This window comes from Pungitius pungitius, chromosome 1 (assembly GCF_949316345.1).
Source record: "Pungitius pungitius chromosome 1, fPunPun2.1, whole genome shotgun sequence".
In the NCBI taxonomy this organism is placed as follows: domain Eukaryota; kingdom Metazoa; phylum Chordata; class Actinopteri; order Perciformes; family Gasterosteidae; genus Pungitius; species Pungitius pungitius.
In genome coordinates this window covers 4,275,159-4,290,710 of record NC_084900.1, presented here as the reverse complement: position 1 = coordinate 4,290,710, position 15,552 = coordinate 4,275,159, and the positions used below count along the sequence as shown (strand labels likewise).

Genomic DNA, 15,552 nt, shown 5'->3' with positions numbered 1-15,552 from the left:
TAACAAAAAATAATTATAAATAAATGTTATAATCACACATGTTGAGGGGGTAGAGTATTTTTTTATTGTTTTCGTAATTTGCAGTGTTGCTAAAAAAAAGCAAACACACATTTTAAAACGCTGCAGCGAAACAATGTGATGTCCTAAGAGCGAGCTGAGGTTTCATCAGTCCTCTGCGAGGTGGGCCGGGGAAAAGGCTAGAGGCAACAGCTCACTGAGGCTGGTTTCTTTGTACGTTCCATCCGGCTTGGTCAAGTATACCGTCAGGTCCGATCCAAACTGGGGAGAGAGGGGGAGAGAGAAAGAGAGAGAGAGGGAGAGGGGGGGGGGGAGTCATAGCAAGGCATTAAGTTGATTCTGATACCACCAGTAAAATTCATCCATGTATCCAACTCAGACAACAAAAACGTTAACATTTTCATGTTTAAATGTGTCAACTGTTAGCAACAATTTTAATTAAAGTTAATTAATTTCCTTTATTTCCTTTATTTTAAATTATTTTTATAATCTATTGTCCAGGAATAAAATGATGCTGTAGAAATGTTAAATTCTTTATCTCAGCTTATCCGTTGAGCAAAAATTTTTCCTAATAGTAAAAAATAGAGAAAGGAATAACGACTAAAAAATGATGATGTAAAATGTCATTTGTTCAGATGATGTACAGGAAAATAGAGGCACAAAGAAGATCCTTAAAATGTACTCGAGCAAAAACTCCACAGAGAACTCTCGAACCAAGTTGATCTCAATTGGAGGATCATTCTCATTCTGAAAACATTTACTTTCTGACTCTATTATTGATTCTTAAAAAAAATTGTCCCGAGAGAGAGAAGCCTCACCTCCATAAGAACCTGTCGACACGCTCCACACGGCCCAACAAAACGGTCTTTGATATCACTGAGTACAAGAGGGGAAGAGATAATGTATCACAATGTGTGCTGCGCGTATCAGAGAGGAGGTTCTGTCCAGTAGCACTTGTAGATTACTTCAATCACAGTATGCCACATACTCCGAAAACACAAGATATCTTAGTCCTTCTTTGACAGACGTGGCATTACCGAAAAAACGACATCCTGAGAGCGTTAGTTGTAATTCTGCGGTCTCACCAGGCCACAGCAATGGCAGTGAACCGTCTGTGTCCCTCCACCACGGCCCTCTGCACGGCAGTCCGCTCAGCACACACGGTCAGACCGTAGGAGGCGTTCTCCACGTTACAGCCTAAAAAAAACACACACAAATACACACAAAGACGCATAGAAATCTAACAGCAAAAAAAAAAAGGGTTTGGATGCCAGTTGTTTTTTTTTTGTCTTTTTATGTATTCAAAAACGTTTAATAAATAAACTATATAGGATATAAAAGTAGAAAATTCTCATCATGCATCACACTAATTGTGCATTTCCGTATGTAATGTTGTTGTATTATGAATTGTGCACCTGCAGCATTTCAAGGCAATAAATGATTGAGGCCTTTTTAACTCTTCCATAAGCTTTGGGGTTAATTGAATTGACTGAATGACAACGAGTTGCAATTCAACTCAGAAATACGTGAAACATATAATATTAAATACCTACATATTACGATTACTACTATTATAAACTACAAGTACCTCCGCACGCAGTATGTGAGTACATGCACACGGTCTCCTTTCCACCCGGCAGTCCTCAACGCGCCTGTCACCTGTTGTGCCCGTTTACCTGTGATTATAGCGCCATCTGCCGTCAGCACGGCGGCACCGACGGGGAAGCGGCTGTAGGGACAGTACGCCATGTCCCGGGCCTGCAGACACTTGGACACCAGCTCTTTGACTTGATCTGAGCACCGCGGAGAGACACAATGTTCAAACAAAAGCCATCCACGTATGGAGGGGTCACGCGCACGCGCGCGGTTTGCTGAGTGTTCGTGCAGCTACTTGCCCGTCATTGCAGATGAGGAGGGTTCGCAGGGTTTGGTTTTTTTGGGGGGTTTTCTTTCGTGCTAGCAGTTTGAGTCAGCTTTTAAACGATGGGAGTAAAAATAGGGGAGGGTGGGGCAGTTCTGTTAACCTACCGGTGTCCATGGCCGCTGCCTTGTTTACCTGCACGTTATTGGCTGGCTGAACGCAGCGTCATCGATCCGATTGGAGACCGGACCACGGGCCGAGCGGGATGGGATCCATTTGGGACACGAGGTTCTCGCGAGAAGTGAAGAAGTGAAGGGATTTATATTGATCTATGGGTGGGGTGGGCAAAAACAAACGTAAAATAAGACAAATAATAACAGCAATTTATTGAACAAAAAGGGGAAAATTATAACAAAATTATAATTATAACAAAAGCAAGTTTATGTTTTTGATTAATCAATTGAATGGTATTGATTCATTCATTCACTATAACTAATGTGCACTTCATCAGTCGCAGTGAGTCAGTGAGTTTGAAGCCTTTAAGGCCCCTGAGAGCCCTTCATTAAATTAAATATGGCCCTCGAGGAACTGATTGCTAAATTATCGAAAGCAGCAGGACATTTCTGACCTTCATTTCAGCTGTATTGAACTCATATCCGTGATGCTTTACACACACCCGAATTAATTAATAATAATAAAACTAATACTTCAACAGTCGATTGGCATGGCTTTTATTGCAGGGCGAGGCCCGTCTTTTGTTTGCCCGGAGGCCATAAATAGAACAAGGGTACCGATGTCATCACAAGCGAGTGCCAAAGGGCGTCGAACCCCTTAAACACACGCACACACGCACACGGGTATACCCCTCTCCGTCCCGGGGCCTTCAGCTTGTTTAGATTGAACGTTTGTCCCCCCCCCCCCCGTAGACCCCCACAGAGAATTCATCATACGTTTTTGTATCTGCTATCGGACGCTTATCTGACACTTGGCCTTTGTTCCCTGCTCTCTCCTTCCTGCTGCAACCGTCACCGCTTGACTTTCTCGGCGTGACAGCGGTGGAGCTCGTCATTCGCCCTCCTTTCGTTTGGGGGGGGGTAGGAGAGGACACTCGGAGAGGAAAGGGAGCGCCTATAGGAGGCAGAAGGGTTGAAAGCATGTGCTGTACGGGGAAGTGCGCCCGCCTGGTGGGCCTGATCCTGCTGCCTTCGGCCTTCATCTGCATGATCGCCAACCTGCTGCTGTTCTTCCCCGACGGGAACCAGCTGGACAATGACCAGATCTCCCTCCAGGTCTGGCTCATGGGGGGCCTCATCGGAGGAGGCCTCTTTGTGAGTAAAGGATTATCGTCTGTGTACTTACGGAATTGGGTTTGATGTTCTATTGTGTTGTTTTATTGGATTTTCTCGCCGATAACTCGGCTCTGTGTAAACCTGTAAAATCTCATGGAGCTTTTATTGGGTGTTGTTACCTTTTTTTACACCACATCATGGTTTATCAATTTAATTTATAGTTTAATTCACTATTATTTGATCTATTTATTTATTTTACACAATGGCCTTTCCGTTGACTCTTTTTGTACTATTTGACACCTTTATTATACATTAACTGGGAAAAATGTGGGTAAGTAAAGAAAAGCACCTTCAAAATGTTTTATTAAACCCAACATACAAAAGATTTTGCTTTAAGGATCCTTAAAACCGATCAAGTAAGAAAGTACATTAACTGAATTTGTACTTCAGTGTTTTCTTAAAAAGTCACAATCCAATCTACTAAACTACATTTTGTCAGATGTAATTACTCGACACGCAAAAAATATGAATTGTCACAGATGAGACCAGCCACCATGTAACATAAAGAATAATCCATCACCTCATCAAGAACAAGATTAAAACGCTAATTAGAAATAACGTGTGTAGTTTTGCTCACAGGATATTTACACCGTTAAAACTTTTTGGGTGAGTCTTGACCTTTATGAGATCTAAACATCTAACACCAAACAGATTTGCTTTTGTAACCTTGCACCAACGTTATATGAACTTTTAAAAAGTTGATAAGGGCCATGAAATAACAACAGCAATATTTTAGTATCATAAACGGATCAGACAAACCTTTGAGTCTCGTGGAAAGTACACGTCTTTATGGCCTCGATATTACCGCTTGTGACAGGGAAGTTGGTTTCATAAAAGAAAAAAAAGAAAAACATTGATTTGAGTTCCACAAATATTTGCCTTAGGAGATAAGAGATCATTCACAGAGACGCATACTTATAAAAACGCAAACCTAAAGAGAAACCGCATTATTCTTTTGAGAAAACATTTGACATCCTGAAATAGAACTTTTGCCAGAATGTCTCGCTCGAATGAGTGTTTTCTTCTTTCTTTTGTTTTTTTTTCTAGATGTTGTGCCCGAGCTGCTCCGCTATCAGGGCCGGGGGCAAGGGTTGCTGTGGAAATGGTTGCTGTGGCAACCGTTGCCGGGTGAGCGAAAGCCATTAGAGGGATTTACATTTATCCGTTGGTTTAGGGACCCGACTGATAATGACGGGCCGTAAAAAAAAAAAAAAAAAAGGCCTGTTGTCAGATCAAATACGTACGTATTGTACTCTGTTGGCGTTGGTGCCCACATGGACACGTTTAAACATTGTGATATTTCCTGTACCGTTCTAATTAAGTAATAATATTTAAGAGAAATAGGGCTATGAGCAGCAGATTTATTAAGAACTAAAATGCTTATTGTGAGGGTATCTTCAGTTAGGGAAAACAAGTGTAATTTGAATATTAATGTGTATCCATTCTAAATTGGCACACTCCATTGTTGTCTAAATGATGTACACATCAGTTTTTGTTGAACAGGAGAGTTCCCCACTCAAAGTCCACTCACTTTGCTCAACCACATTTCACCCCCCTGCTCAGTGGATGGGATTCTACTGGGATATTAGTTGTCATGGAGACATACATCTATTTTGTTATCCAGTTACAATACAAAATATTTTCTGCTAAAAGAAGAGTGACCGTCCCCCTAGAGAGGACAGAAGTGAGTAATGACATTCCATGTCCTCCAGCTGACGCTTTTCATCCAAATGTTCCCACCCGCCCTCCAGATGCTGAACTCGGTGTTCTCCTCCGCGTTCGGGCTGGTCGGAGCCATCTACTGCACCAGTGTGGCCTCTGCCGGTCTGGCCATCGGACCCAAGTGCCGGGTGGCCGGGGGCCAGTGGGAGTACCCCTTTGAACACCTCGGCACGTGAGTGGTCCCCATTTAAAACATTCATTTTCTGCACGCGGAATCTCTGTCACCGTGTTCGTAAAGTGCAGCAGAGGAGTTTCAGTTCTTGATTAGAAAGACAACGGGTGCAGTACTATTCAGAGCCCAGTAGGTGGCAGGCCGGTCCATCACGTTCTGGGGCCTTGGAAATTCCGCCTCGGTTTATTCTTCTTCTCTCCGGTCTCCTCGTCAAACGTGAATAATGGGAAAATCGTGCTTTTGCATGCGGGGAGATTATCGGTACGTCGATCACTGGTCGTGCAAACAGTGTTTCTCGGCTTTTTCAGCCGAGGAACCCTAATCTGGTGGATTCATCTGGCCACTTAACGCGACAACACGCCTTTAACGCACTTTAAATCACTTTATGTGCACAGCTGTAAAGATGAGTCACCTGATAGAGACTCATCAGGTGATCGGAACGACCAATAACACACATGAGCATGCTGTTAAAATGTGAGAGCAGTTTAAAAGGGCACCAGTGGGTAACAATGCATGCTGGGATATCCTCCCATCAGTTTCCCTTTTTTTCTATGTTCGGCCATGTCTCTAAGCAGTTTCCACCCTTTTGCACTCAGTGAATCATTTTGTAACAAGTCACTTTTCTCCAAAACAAAAACCTTTCCTATTTCTACAAGAACCTCTCTCTTAATTCCCCCTAAAGTGCTTTTGTCCTGCTCCCCTCACTTGTTCCATTCCCCTTGTACCCGACACATTTTATACCTCGATTCAGTCATCCCCCCCTCAAAAACCTGGCCTGCCCTCACACATGCATTAACGCATATATATTGTGTGTGTGTGTGTGTGTGTGTGTGTGTGTGCGCCGCTCTCCTCAGAGGTAACAGCAGCTACCTCGTGAACCAGACGCTGTGGGCAACGTGCGAGTTCCCCGAAAACGCGGTGATGTGGCACGTGGTCCTGTTCTCCATCCTGCTGGCCACGGGGGCCGTGCAGCTGGTGCTCTGCGGCATCCAGGTCGTCAACGGCTGCCTGGGGTGCATCTGCGGGGACTGTCGCGAAAGCAGAGACGTAGGTGAAACTAGTTCACGTGGTTGTGCCAGGGTGCAGGAGGATGGGGGGGGGGGGGGGCGATGAAACGTGAAACAATTCCATTAAACTATTCTCGGAAGCTTGTTGAATGAATTAATGGTGTTTTGAATGCAGCTCTTCTCTTATCAGTTCTGCCACTGGTGGAAAACAGGAAAAAAAAAAAGAAGACAAATGTTGTTGTTGTGTTAATCAATGAGCTCTAAGCCGCTCCCTCTTGGTTCCAGTAATTGTGCCAACTTGCTTTTACACAAAAGCCACAATGGGTAAAAGGGGGCAGCTTGGCAGGGAAACGGAAAAAGGTCAAAGATCATTCGTTGGTTCATTTGTACTTTTTAAGTGAAATATTGTTACTTAAACTTAGATCAGAGTTTGTCTCAGGAAAGGCAGACACGTCCACGCGAGGACTGCATCAACAAACATCTACACATCTACCATCGTGCTCGCATTTATTAACAACTCTGTCATTCATCTCGGGCCTTCCTTCCTGTCCAGAAACATGAAATGAACATGTGACCTCTGTCGCCCACCTTACAGTTACAGGATGACGGCGGATTGTGAAAGTGACGAAGACGACCTGGGCCCGGGACGCCTTTCGTGCTCCTTCAATCGTGTGAAGTCTTTACTCCCTCTGACTCGTTTATTATCAATGAAGACTCCACGTGTGGTACATCAGTGAAAATCAACATTAAAATCGCATACCTGACCACCTGTTATGTGAGCTTTGCTTCCGTTCTTTCATACATTTGCCCCCCCACCCCCCACTGATCACTGCAGACACCTGTGTAACTCTTTAACTTTGATTATCCAGTTGAAAAAGCCCTGCAGAATCCCTGTTAGCATCTCTGTCAATTACTCACCGCATGCCGTTTCCATGTCGCCAGACAGCCAGATCTAACAGGATAATCGTGTTCCCGAGACGGGGTCAAAGGGCAGATCCCCCCCCCCCCCCCCCCCCCTGTGGACACTGTGAACACCGCAGCTGCCTCAACAGGACACACGGCGCCGGGTTAAGCTCATAATCTGCCGCACGCCACGGAGCCGCTTCGTGGTAACGGTTACCTAACTTAAGTTAAGTTAAGAGCCAGTTGCGGACCAGGGGAGGGGGGGGGGGGGTGTAAAGATAGACGCCAATCGACCCGGAGCTGAAGCTAAAGGGCCCCAATGGCGGCGCAGATGAAAGCTTTTCGGTGTTCTTTGGCTCCCAAACCAGCAACAAAGAATAATAAAAGAAATCGTCAAGTTCCTGTCTGCACGTAGGGACAGAAAGCGGGGGGGGGGGGCACTGTGGCCTGCGCGGTGACCTCCTCGGGCTGGTTGTTCGGCGGCGCTCTTATGTAACGCACCGCACACAAAAGGAGGAAGGGGCATAAGTGAGAAGAATTTGGGAACGAAAGAAACGGAGGGGGACGAAGGGAGGGGGGCCCGTTCTCAAGCCACTTCTCACCCACTCGGGGGGGGGGGGGGGGGGGGGGGGGGTAGAGGAGAAAGCAAAAGTTTGATCACGCGGCGCACGGCTACGGATGAAAAGACATTCTCAAGAGGGACAACGGGTCAAAGAGACGGCCTTTCGAGGGGGGGGGGGGGATGAATCTGTCGGTTACGTCCGCCTTGTGCACATGTGAGGACCCCGCGGCGAGGCCATTATGGAGAAACGAAGCCCAAATCGAGGCCCCTCCTCTCTGTCTCTTCAGGCTTCACTGATAAAACAAAGACGAGACAAGCCTGGAGGGGGGGGGGGGGAGAAACAGGGGGGGGGGGGGGGGGGGGGGGGGGGGGCACGAAGGGAAGCAACTACATCGCTCCGGTTGATCTGTTGAAACCTCCTCAGAACAACAACAACAACAAGGACGACGAGCGACCGCGAAGCCGAACAGTCACGCTGACACACACACACACACACACACACACACGCACGTACGTAGGTGACGACTCAGCAGAATCCAGCACCCGGTGATTATCCAGCCTCAGCGCGGCTCACCTTTCGCACCTGTTATTATTCACACCTGTGGCCCAAGATCCATCGATTTGAGTCAAAAGTCGCATCCCCAACGCACGGGTCAACAAAGCGGCCCCGGGTTGCTCTCCTCTCTGCACTGATGGAAACTGATGGTTTTGGTGAAGACAATGAGGAAAAAAGTACGAGGATGGAGCTTATTCTGTTGTGTTCTGTCTAGCAGTGGCTTAAAAGGCGCTGGTTTGTGTTACCGGGCCCTCTGTGTCGTCACAGCACCAGACGCGCGGCGGTTCCCACTCGCACCGCACAATTACCGACAAGACGTTGTGTCACTTCTCCTTCTCTTTTTAAAATCGCTGCTGCTTAAATGGAAGATCCAAGTTCAGCAGGTTGAAGAAACTCCCCCTTACTCAGATCTGCATGAACTCGGGTTACCGGGTAAACTACCTACTACGAGATGGGCCACGACCACGAGGGGCCTCTGTGCCCCACCCGCCTCGGCGCTGGTGTGATCACAGAAGGAGAAGCGCAGCGGGCCGGGAGGAGAACAAAGGGAAGTCGGAACCAGACGCCGGTGACCTCAGCCGGTCCGTTCCGGTCGCGGCTCCACGGAGGCAAGCCAGCATCAACAGAAAGGGGGGGGGAGAAGGGGGGGCGGGGGATGTCCGGCCCTCTGAGGGAGGGAGGGAGGGAGACACAGGGAGTTGGGCTGGGGAGCAGCAAACACTCAGTGGGGACAGTGTTTGACCCTCGTTTAATGAGGGGATCTAAAGAAAAGACTTTGAGACACTTTTTTTTCGGGGAGATGTTGGAGGTGAAGAAGAAAAACCATTAAGAAAAAGGCGACTGCAAGATGTGGCCCGTGATCAAAGGGTTTGTATCAGAGGCACCGAAGCCATTTTTAAAAATGGAAGGCACAGGATCTCGTTTTAATGATCATTAAACGCATTGAAATGATTTAAACCCAGGGCTTTCCCCCCCCTGTAAGGCGTCACAATGCAGATCTGAAGGGTTGTGAAATGATTAAAAATATTAAATCCGCCTATTATTTTAATAATAGTCTCACAAATAAGACACTTTTGTATTAATTACCAAAGAATTTTAAGGTGTGAATACCTCCATTTGTGAGACTTTACCACACGTTGCCTTTCACCCACGACTAACTTTAGAACACTGTCGGTCTACTTTTGACCCCCCCCCCCCACCCCCCGACCTCACCCCACCCCCCACGTGCCTCCCGTTCAATCCGCTCCTGTCGGCAGCTCTGATATTGCCGTCTCTCGGCCCGCGGAGCAGCGAGGGATTGAATTACCAAAAGGGGCAAAAATTCCCACAGGAGAGTGTCAGTATAACAACACCAATACTGCCCCCCCCCTTCCCCCCCTCCCCGCTGGCTGTTTCCACGACGGCACTCGAGGCTCCTGATACCCGAGCCTGGTCGCAGGAAGTGCCTGCGTGGCCTCATCATCATCATCATCCTCATCATCATCGCGGCCCACTGGCACACTAGCAGTGCCGCCACTCGTCACCTTACAAGGAGAGGAACGCCACGGAGGGACCACTTGACTCCCCCCGTGACGACGTGACAGAGACCTCGTGGGCAGTTTGGGAAAACAGAAAAAAAGAGAAACAGAAACAGAATATTTGAATGGTTCTGGTTTTGAGCGTAATTCAAAAGGCCGCAACTCTGCTGCTCAGCTGTCAATCATCATCAGAGTCGATTTAAAAACCAGAGACAACGTCCCACCGGACGGAGTCTGTCCTTCGCACCTTCGTGTCCGCAGGTGTGAATCTGCACATGTGAGCGAGTTCGTGCCCCCCCCCACCCACACCCCCCCACACACGTGCAGGGTGAGATTCTGTAGCTGCCTCCGGGCCCTGTGGACGTCAAACAAGCCACAATTAGAACGGCGTGATCATTCCACACGAATGATTGACGTGCTCCACTGTGCGATGGGAGAGAACCTCATCGCGTCCAGAAGGAAACAATGTGGAGAAAAAAAAGGGGGGGTGGAGGGGGGGTGTTGTCCTACTTGGTCGCCGAGGCAGAGCGCGCTGCAGAAATGCTCCTGCTGCTCCACGCTCGGTTTCCACGGTGATTTCCGACTCCCTTCGGAGGGCTCGTCTGGGTAAATTTCCACTCCGGCGGAACACCGTCCAACCGGTGGGCCGCTCCCTCCGTGATCCTAAACCCCCCCCCCCCCCAAGAAGCCATGAACCATCTCCCTCCCGTGCTGTCTGTCAACCGGTCCCCACAGCATGGTGGGATTTTAACCACCGCGAGGCCTGCAAAAATGTTGAGGTTAAGCCAAAGAAAACTATGCATTGCATGAAAAACAACAACAACAACAACAACAAAAAATCCCATCCGCCTGCAGGCCGTAACCAGTTCTGCTGGAGCCGGAGGGAGCGACGCGTCACCACACCTTTGTTCCGAGAAATCCTAATTTACTTCGGACTAAAGCGTTGTGTTTTTTTGGCCCTCGCTTTAGTCTGAAAACAGCCAGCAGGTTTCCATGAACTCTGATTACATCTCTTAACATTTGAATGTTGGACTCCAGGTGGTTTTAGCTCGGCAGCTCGGGGTCCTCCTCGGCCCTCAAAAGCCCTGTTTGTAAAAACATGGGATTTACTGCTGCCTCATGTTGAATAAGAAAACAACTGAAGTACACGAACGCACGTGTAACCTTGAGTTTGTGCCGTGGCGTTAAATCGTTGCGGATTACAGTAAAGTACAGTAAAAAGGAAGATGGAAGTAGAATATAAACCGCTGAGAAATGAAGAATATTCCAAAACGATCTCCAGGAACAACGTCGTTCTGACAGTTGTGACCTCTGACCTTCGTGTGTGGCCAGAAGAAGAGCTTCATCTGTGATTTACACTTTAAAAAAGAAAAACAAGGATGGCATCCTATGGCTGAAATCTGACTGAAATCTGACTAGACCTCGTCGATCAAAGTTTACCAGGTAAAACCCCCGCGATGCACGATCTAAAGCGTTGATAACGCTCCCTATGACCTAAGGAGTGTCAATTCATGCACCGAGCTATTTATGATCATCTTCGGTGTTATCAGTGTCAACAAATATGTGAACGAGCTGGAGGCAAAACACAGCAAGGCATGCAAGAGGAAGTGTGTGTGAGAGAGAGAGAGGGAGGGAGGGTGAGCGAAAGCGGGCGTGTCCTCCTCTCCCTTTGCCACGCTCCGTGGGGATTAGCTATTTAAAGTTGCGCTGCTCCGCGCCACGGAAAGCCTCTCCACGCGGACAAGTGGGACCCTGCGGCGGGGACGCGCGTTTTTAACGGGACGGACACAGTTATCCAAATCATCCAGTCCTCCCAGTGTGCCTCACCAGGTGGGTCAACTAAAGACATTTAAGCTGTTTTAACCCTCAAACGAAAAAGGTGTCCACGAGCCGTGTGCGTGCGGTCGGTCCCTCGCGCGGCGCGTTTTACGCAGCAGAGTTTGAGATGCACCGATTCGTGCACAAGTTGATCCTCGTTGGGGGGGGGGAAGCATCGTCTGCAGGCTTCACTTCGCCACCCACGTGATGATTGATGTCCTCCAGCGGGACTTGGGAGTGTTTTTTTTTGCAGGTCTGGTACAGTTCGGTCGGGGAGCGCGAGGACAGCAGTGGACGCTCGGATTAAAGCCTTCTGACGCACTTCGTGCACCCACCTTTCAGCGCGGAGGCGCGCGTGGATCCGTTAAAGTGGTGCTGGAGGAAAGGGCTTGGTTTTATAGCGTGAGGTTAGGGACTGTACCGAAGGGACCAGGAGAGGAGAGGGGACGGTGGGGGGGTGGTCATTTAGGATTTTCTTTCTAAAACTGTTGGGGGGGGAAGTCTGGGAGGGTGTTTTTCATTTTAAATATTTTCTGTCCTTATTTTGTCAATATTATTCCGCCCCATTTGGCCTTAAAGTGAATGAAAACATAAAAAATTGCACTCACAAAAACGTCAGTGTAACGGCCTCTTTATCAGGGTTTTACAGCTGCACGAGTTTTTGCATTAACCCGTTTACAAAGTTAAGTTATATAGTAGGAGGAGACAAAGTAACTTTAGACAATTGAGAAAATAAGTCACTTCCCTGAAATGTAGCAAAGAAATTAGCATATAAAGTAACAGCAATTGGAGTAAAAGTGTATTAAAGCACTTTCTGAGTAATGTTCTGTTGTGAGCTCGACAGAACCACCTTTTTAAAGCGTCTTTATCCTCTGGCTGTGATGAACTGTGACGCTATTAATGGGGACACACACACACACACACAGCAGTGTGTGCGTCATCCAGGCCTGTGTGAGTCTTCGTGTTGTGAGCAGTGACACAAGACTGCTCTTTTTTTTTTTTTTCTTCATCAAACCCCAGGGACAGAGAGGGGTGAGGCTGGGGGGGGGGGGGTTTATCACATTACGGTGAGCACATGTGCCCTGCCGCTTGCTTTAACGATATTTACAGAGGCGATAAGAAAAAGCATGGTCCGGTTCACTGGTTTGAGGGGGGGGGGGGGGCACTACATTTTGAAAAAGGTGAACACGCGCGAGCATTTTGACTCAAACACGCGCTGAAAAATGTGAAAACCTCAAGGACGAAGCCACTCGCAAAGGGGCTGTTTGTTTTCTTTCCGAGAGGATTGCGCAACTTCCAGCTCCATCAGTGAGCCGCCACTGATTGGGCAACCCCCGAAAACCGCATTATTCAGGTTGAGCATGTCGCTTACATCAGCTGGCTGCAGGCCACAGCCTCCGGGGGAGGGGGGGGGGGGGGAGAAGAATAAAAACCATAAAAGGAGGTTCGAGGCCAAACTTCATTCCTCTTTTCTCCCTCCAGAGCTTTATTTTTCCTTTAGCCTCATTTCTAGCTGACCGGGGGGGGGGGGGGGGGGAACCCTGGTATCTACGTATGCTGGAGTACGAGGGACCGGTCTCCCCGAAACTCGATGCTTTTGTGGATCCTCGCAGATCAGAGGAAACTCTGGGACAATGTTGTCCCCTTCCCCCCCCATAATGGATTCACTGTGTCGGGCATAAAGGGGATAGGGTTACACGGTCACACCTGAGGGGAAATCAGATGGTTATAGACAAAAGTTGTTGGTTTTTACCCCCCCTCTTCTTCTTCTTCTTCTTTTTCGGTGTGAATTTATTTTGCAAGGGAGGCCAATTCACCAGCAGCTCTGTGCGTATGTGCGAGCTGTCACGTCTCCACCGACGCCGCCTCTCAGGGCACAGCAGCACGAGGGAACCAGCAGTAAACACCAGGGGGGGAGGGGCTGGGGAGGGGGGAGGGGAGGGGAGGGGGGGCTGTCAGGCAAACACTGTTCTCCTTCATGTTACAATCCCCCGTCCACTTTAGGACGGCGGCGGTCCTAATCGTGGGGTTATCGGTGAGCAGCGGGGGTTTGAGGTCACTTTGAGGCGCCTTCTCGCTGGGGGGTGGGGGGGAGGGTTCGGCGTCTCTCTCTTCGGTCGATTTCAGGCCTCATTGCCTGTGCTCCATTTCACTTGACCCACTTCCTCACCCCATTAAGACTAAAATAAATACCCTCCCCCCCCCCCCCCCCCCCCCCCCCCCATAGCTTTAAAATAAATACAGCTCAGTGCTAGCACGTGGCCCTGGCTTTCATCACTGAGAGGTTCCACACATTTGGGGGGGGGGGGGGGGGGACGATCCTCTGGGGAGCTGGACTCGATGCATTGGATTCATTGAGTCATTCAGGTCACGGCGAGGTCACGTGACCCCTCCGTACAGCTGCGACGGGAACCGAAGCCCTCAGGGTTCTTGAAAGGAAAACAATAACTTTAATGCATCACAACCCGGCCTCGGAGTAATCCGTCCGGGCGTCGGGGTGGGGGTGGGGGGGGCTTAATGTGCCGTGGCCCACTGACGTCCTGTTCCAGGATTAGACTTGAGTTGATGAGGTAAATACGGGCTGGTCGCCGGGACACCGGGCCGTGTCCGGTCACAGTGGGGCGGCGTGCCGCTGAGGTGGCGGATCATAATTCTATTATCGGTGACCTGGCCACGAGGCAAGGAGCCGTCAGCAGGATCCCTCTCACTGTGACCCCCCCCCAGCTCCAGCAGGAGCGGGAGGAGACGTGAACATCCTACAGAACACGTCCTCGTAGTTGCTTTTTTTAGGGTGGTTGGTTCGGAAAAGCTTGTGCATCACACTGCTTTTTGGTCGTATTCTTATTCTGTCCCCCCCCCCCCCCCACCCCCCCTCCTCCTCCTCCTCCTCCTCTCTCCCTGCAGACGTCTCAGCCATGGGTGTGAAGATGCTGCAGTGTTTTCCTTTCTACAGGCGCTGTAAAGAGCGCTGCAGGAGCAGGCAGGGCCCCCCGCCGGCAGGTGAGGAGAAACTCAACCCGCAGAAACAATTCAAAGCGAAGGAAATCAAGCCATTTCTTGATCAACTCTCAACTCTCTCTCTCTCTCTCCCTGTACGTCTTCCTCCCTCGCAGCCCCCCCCGAGGAGACGAAGCCCCGCCTTTGCTCCACAGCGTCCTGCGGCAGCGACAGCGAAGGGGCAGCAGGCCTCAGTCGGGGCTCCCAGATATATTTCTCCACCAAGGCCCGGCTGTCCTTCAGGCACCAGCTGGACAGCAACATCAACGCGGTGGACGCCACCTACTGAGGAGGAGGAGGGAGGGGTGTGTGTGTGGGGGGGGGGGGGGGGGGGGCTTCATAGACGATAAACGGATTCCTGTGTCTTCGGGGCCCTTTTCCGGTCGCCCGTTGCTCATGGGACCGCGCGGCTCGGAGCCCTTCGGTCGGACCGACCCCCCCCCCGACGCAGCAGGGGGACGACACGCCGAGACGGACGTGGTTTTCGGTCTCCGTGCATCAGGATTCACTTCGTCCATCGGTGGCGACGGGAGAGAAGACGATGGACTTGTTTACAGCATTCACTACCTAAAAGTGCATAGCCTCTTTTTATAGTTTTTTGTTTTTTTTATATTGTTTCGACTAACTTTTTTACGACAGGGTGATTCACTAAGCGAGATGAAAGTATGAATATCCCTAATATATGTCCCTTAGACATGCTTTTTAGATGCGGATGGTATTAAATTAACTGCTGTATTGATATTGTTTTATTTTTCGGGGTACTGAAACTAATATTTTTAAATGATGCCCAGCTCGTTGTATTACAAAACCCATTGTTGACATGATTGGGCTTTATTTCCAACACTATCAGAGGAGGGTGCCTTTAGTTAGTTCCTCTCTTGAAAGCCGGAAGCAGACTTTTTTTTTTTTATGTTAATACGGCAAAACTTAACTCTATTAGTGTCTTGTTTGGCTTCAGCTCACTTTAGCTAACCTCCTGTCTCTGATGTTTTATAACTAACAAAACCTCCTGGTTTCATTTGATATTAAATAGTTTGTCTTCAAACAAACCTTATCTGATGAGCAGCTTT

At 48.9% G+C, this 15,552-nt stretch overlaps 3 protein-coding genes across 5 annotated transcripts; 2 read left to right on the top strand and 1 right to left on the bottom strand.

Annotated features, from left to right (window-relative positions):
• Window positions 1-28: 28 nt before the first annotated feature.
• Window positions 29-4,276, bottom strand: zgc:103586. Of its 3 annotated transcripts, none has more exons than XM_037479331.2 (6): window positions 3,988-4,276; window positions 1,914-2,208; window positions 1,695-1,811; window positions 1,104-1,215; window positions 837-894; window positions 29-279 (listed from the first exon to the last, which is right to left on the bottom strand). In XM_037479331.2, exons 2-6 carry the CDS (start codon window positions 1,918-1,920, stop codon window positions 166-168), a joined length of 408 nt encoding a protein of 135 aa, XP_037335228.1. In that variant the 5' UTR covers window positions 1,921-2,208; window positions 3,988-4,276; the 3' UTR covers window positions 29-165. The 3 variants fall into 3 exon arrangements, with proteins under 3 accessions (XP_037335228.1, XP_037335230.1, XP_037335229.1); XM_037479332.2 differs by having other exon boundaries at window positions 30-279; window positions 2,075-2,208; XM_037479333.2 differs by lacking the exon at window positions 1,914-2,208.
• tm4sf5 (transmembrane 4 L six family member 5) lies at window positions 2,835-6,893 on the top strand. The gene is made up of 5 exons (XM_037479328.2): window positions 2,835-3,207; window positions 4,276-4,356; window positions 4,980-5,122; window positions 5,977-6,169; window positions 6,731-6,893. Exons 1-5 carry the CDS (start codon window positions 3,034-3,036, stop codon window positions 6,746-6,748), a joined length of 609 nt encoding a protein of 202 aa, XP_037335225.2. The 5' UTR covers window positions 2,835-3,033; the 3' UTR covers window positions 6,749-6,893.
• Window positions 6,894-11,245: 4,352 nt separating this feature from the next.
• Window positions 11,246-14,792, top strand: LOC134125309 (uncharacterized protein C17orf114-like). The gene is made up of 3 exons (XM_062560840.1): window positions 11,246-11,497; window positions 14,390-14,485; window positions 14,599-14,792. Exons 2-3 carry the CDS (start codon window positions 14,401-14,403, stop codon window positions 14,769-14,771), a joined length of 258 nt encoding a protein of 85 aa, XP_062416824.1. The 5' UTR covers window positions 11,246-11,497; window positions 14,390-14,400; the 3' UTR covers window positions 14,772-14,792.
• The last annotated feature ends 760 nt before the right edge of the window (window positions 14,793-15,552 follow it).

Excerpts from the sequence above, each read along its gene's own strand:
- zgc:103586 (XM_037479331.2), bottom strand. Across the intron at positions 1,216-1,694 it reads AGATGGCGCTATAATCACAG|GCTGTAACGTGGAGAACGCC; the intron begins GTAAACGGGCAC and ends TGTTTTTTTTAG. Across the intron at positions 280-836 it reads GTCGACAGGTTCTTATGGAG|TTTGGATCGGACCTGACGGT; the intron begins GTGAGGCTTCTC and ends CTCTCTCCCCAG.
- LOC134125309 (XM_062560840.1), top strand. The coding sequence starts at position 14,401 with ATGGGTGTGAAGATGCTGCAGTGTTTTCCTTTCTACAGGCGCTGTAAA. Across the intron at positions 14,486-14,598 it reads GCAGGGCCCCCCGCCGGCAG|CCCCCCCCGAGGAGACGAAG; the intron begins GTGAGGAGAAAC and ends CCTCCCTCGCAG.
- tm4sf5 (XM_037479328.2), top strand. The coding sequence starts at position 3,034 with ATGTGCTGTACGGGGAAGTGCGCCCGCCTGGTGGGCCTGATCCTGCTG. Across the intron at positions 4,357-4,979 it reads GCTGTGGCAACCGTTGCCGG|ATGCTGAACTCGGTGTTCTC; the intron begins GTGAGCGAAAGC and ends CCCGCCCTCCAG. Across the intron at positions 5,123-5,976 it reads CCCTTTGAACACCTCGGCAC|AGGTAACAGCAGCTACCTCG; the intron begins GTGAGTGGTCCC and ends CGCTCTCCTCAG.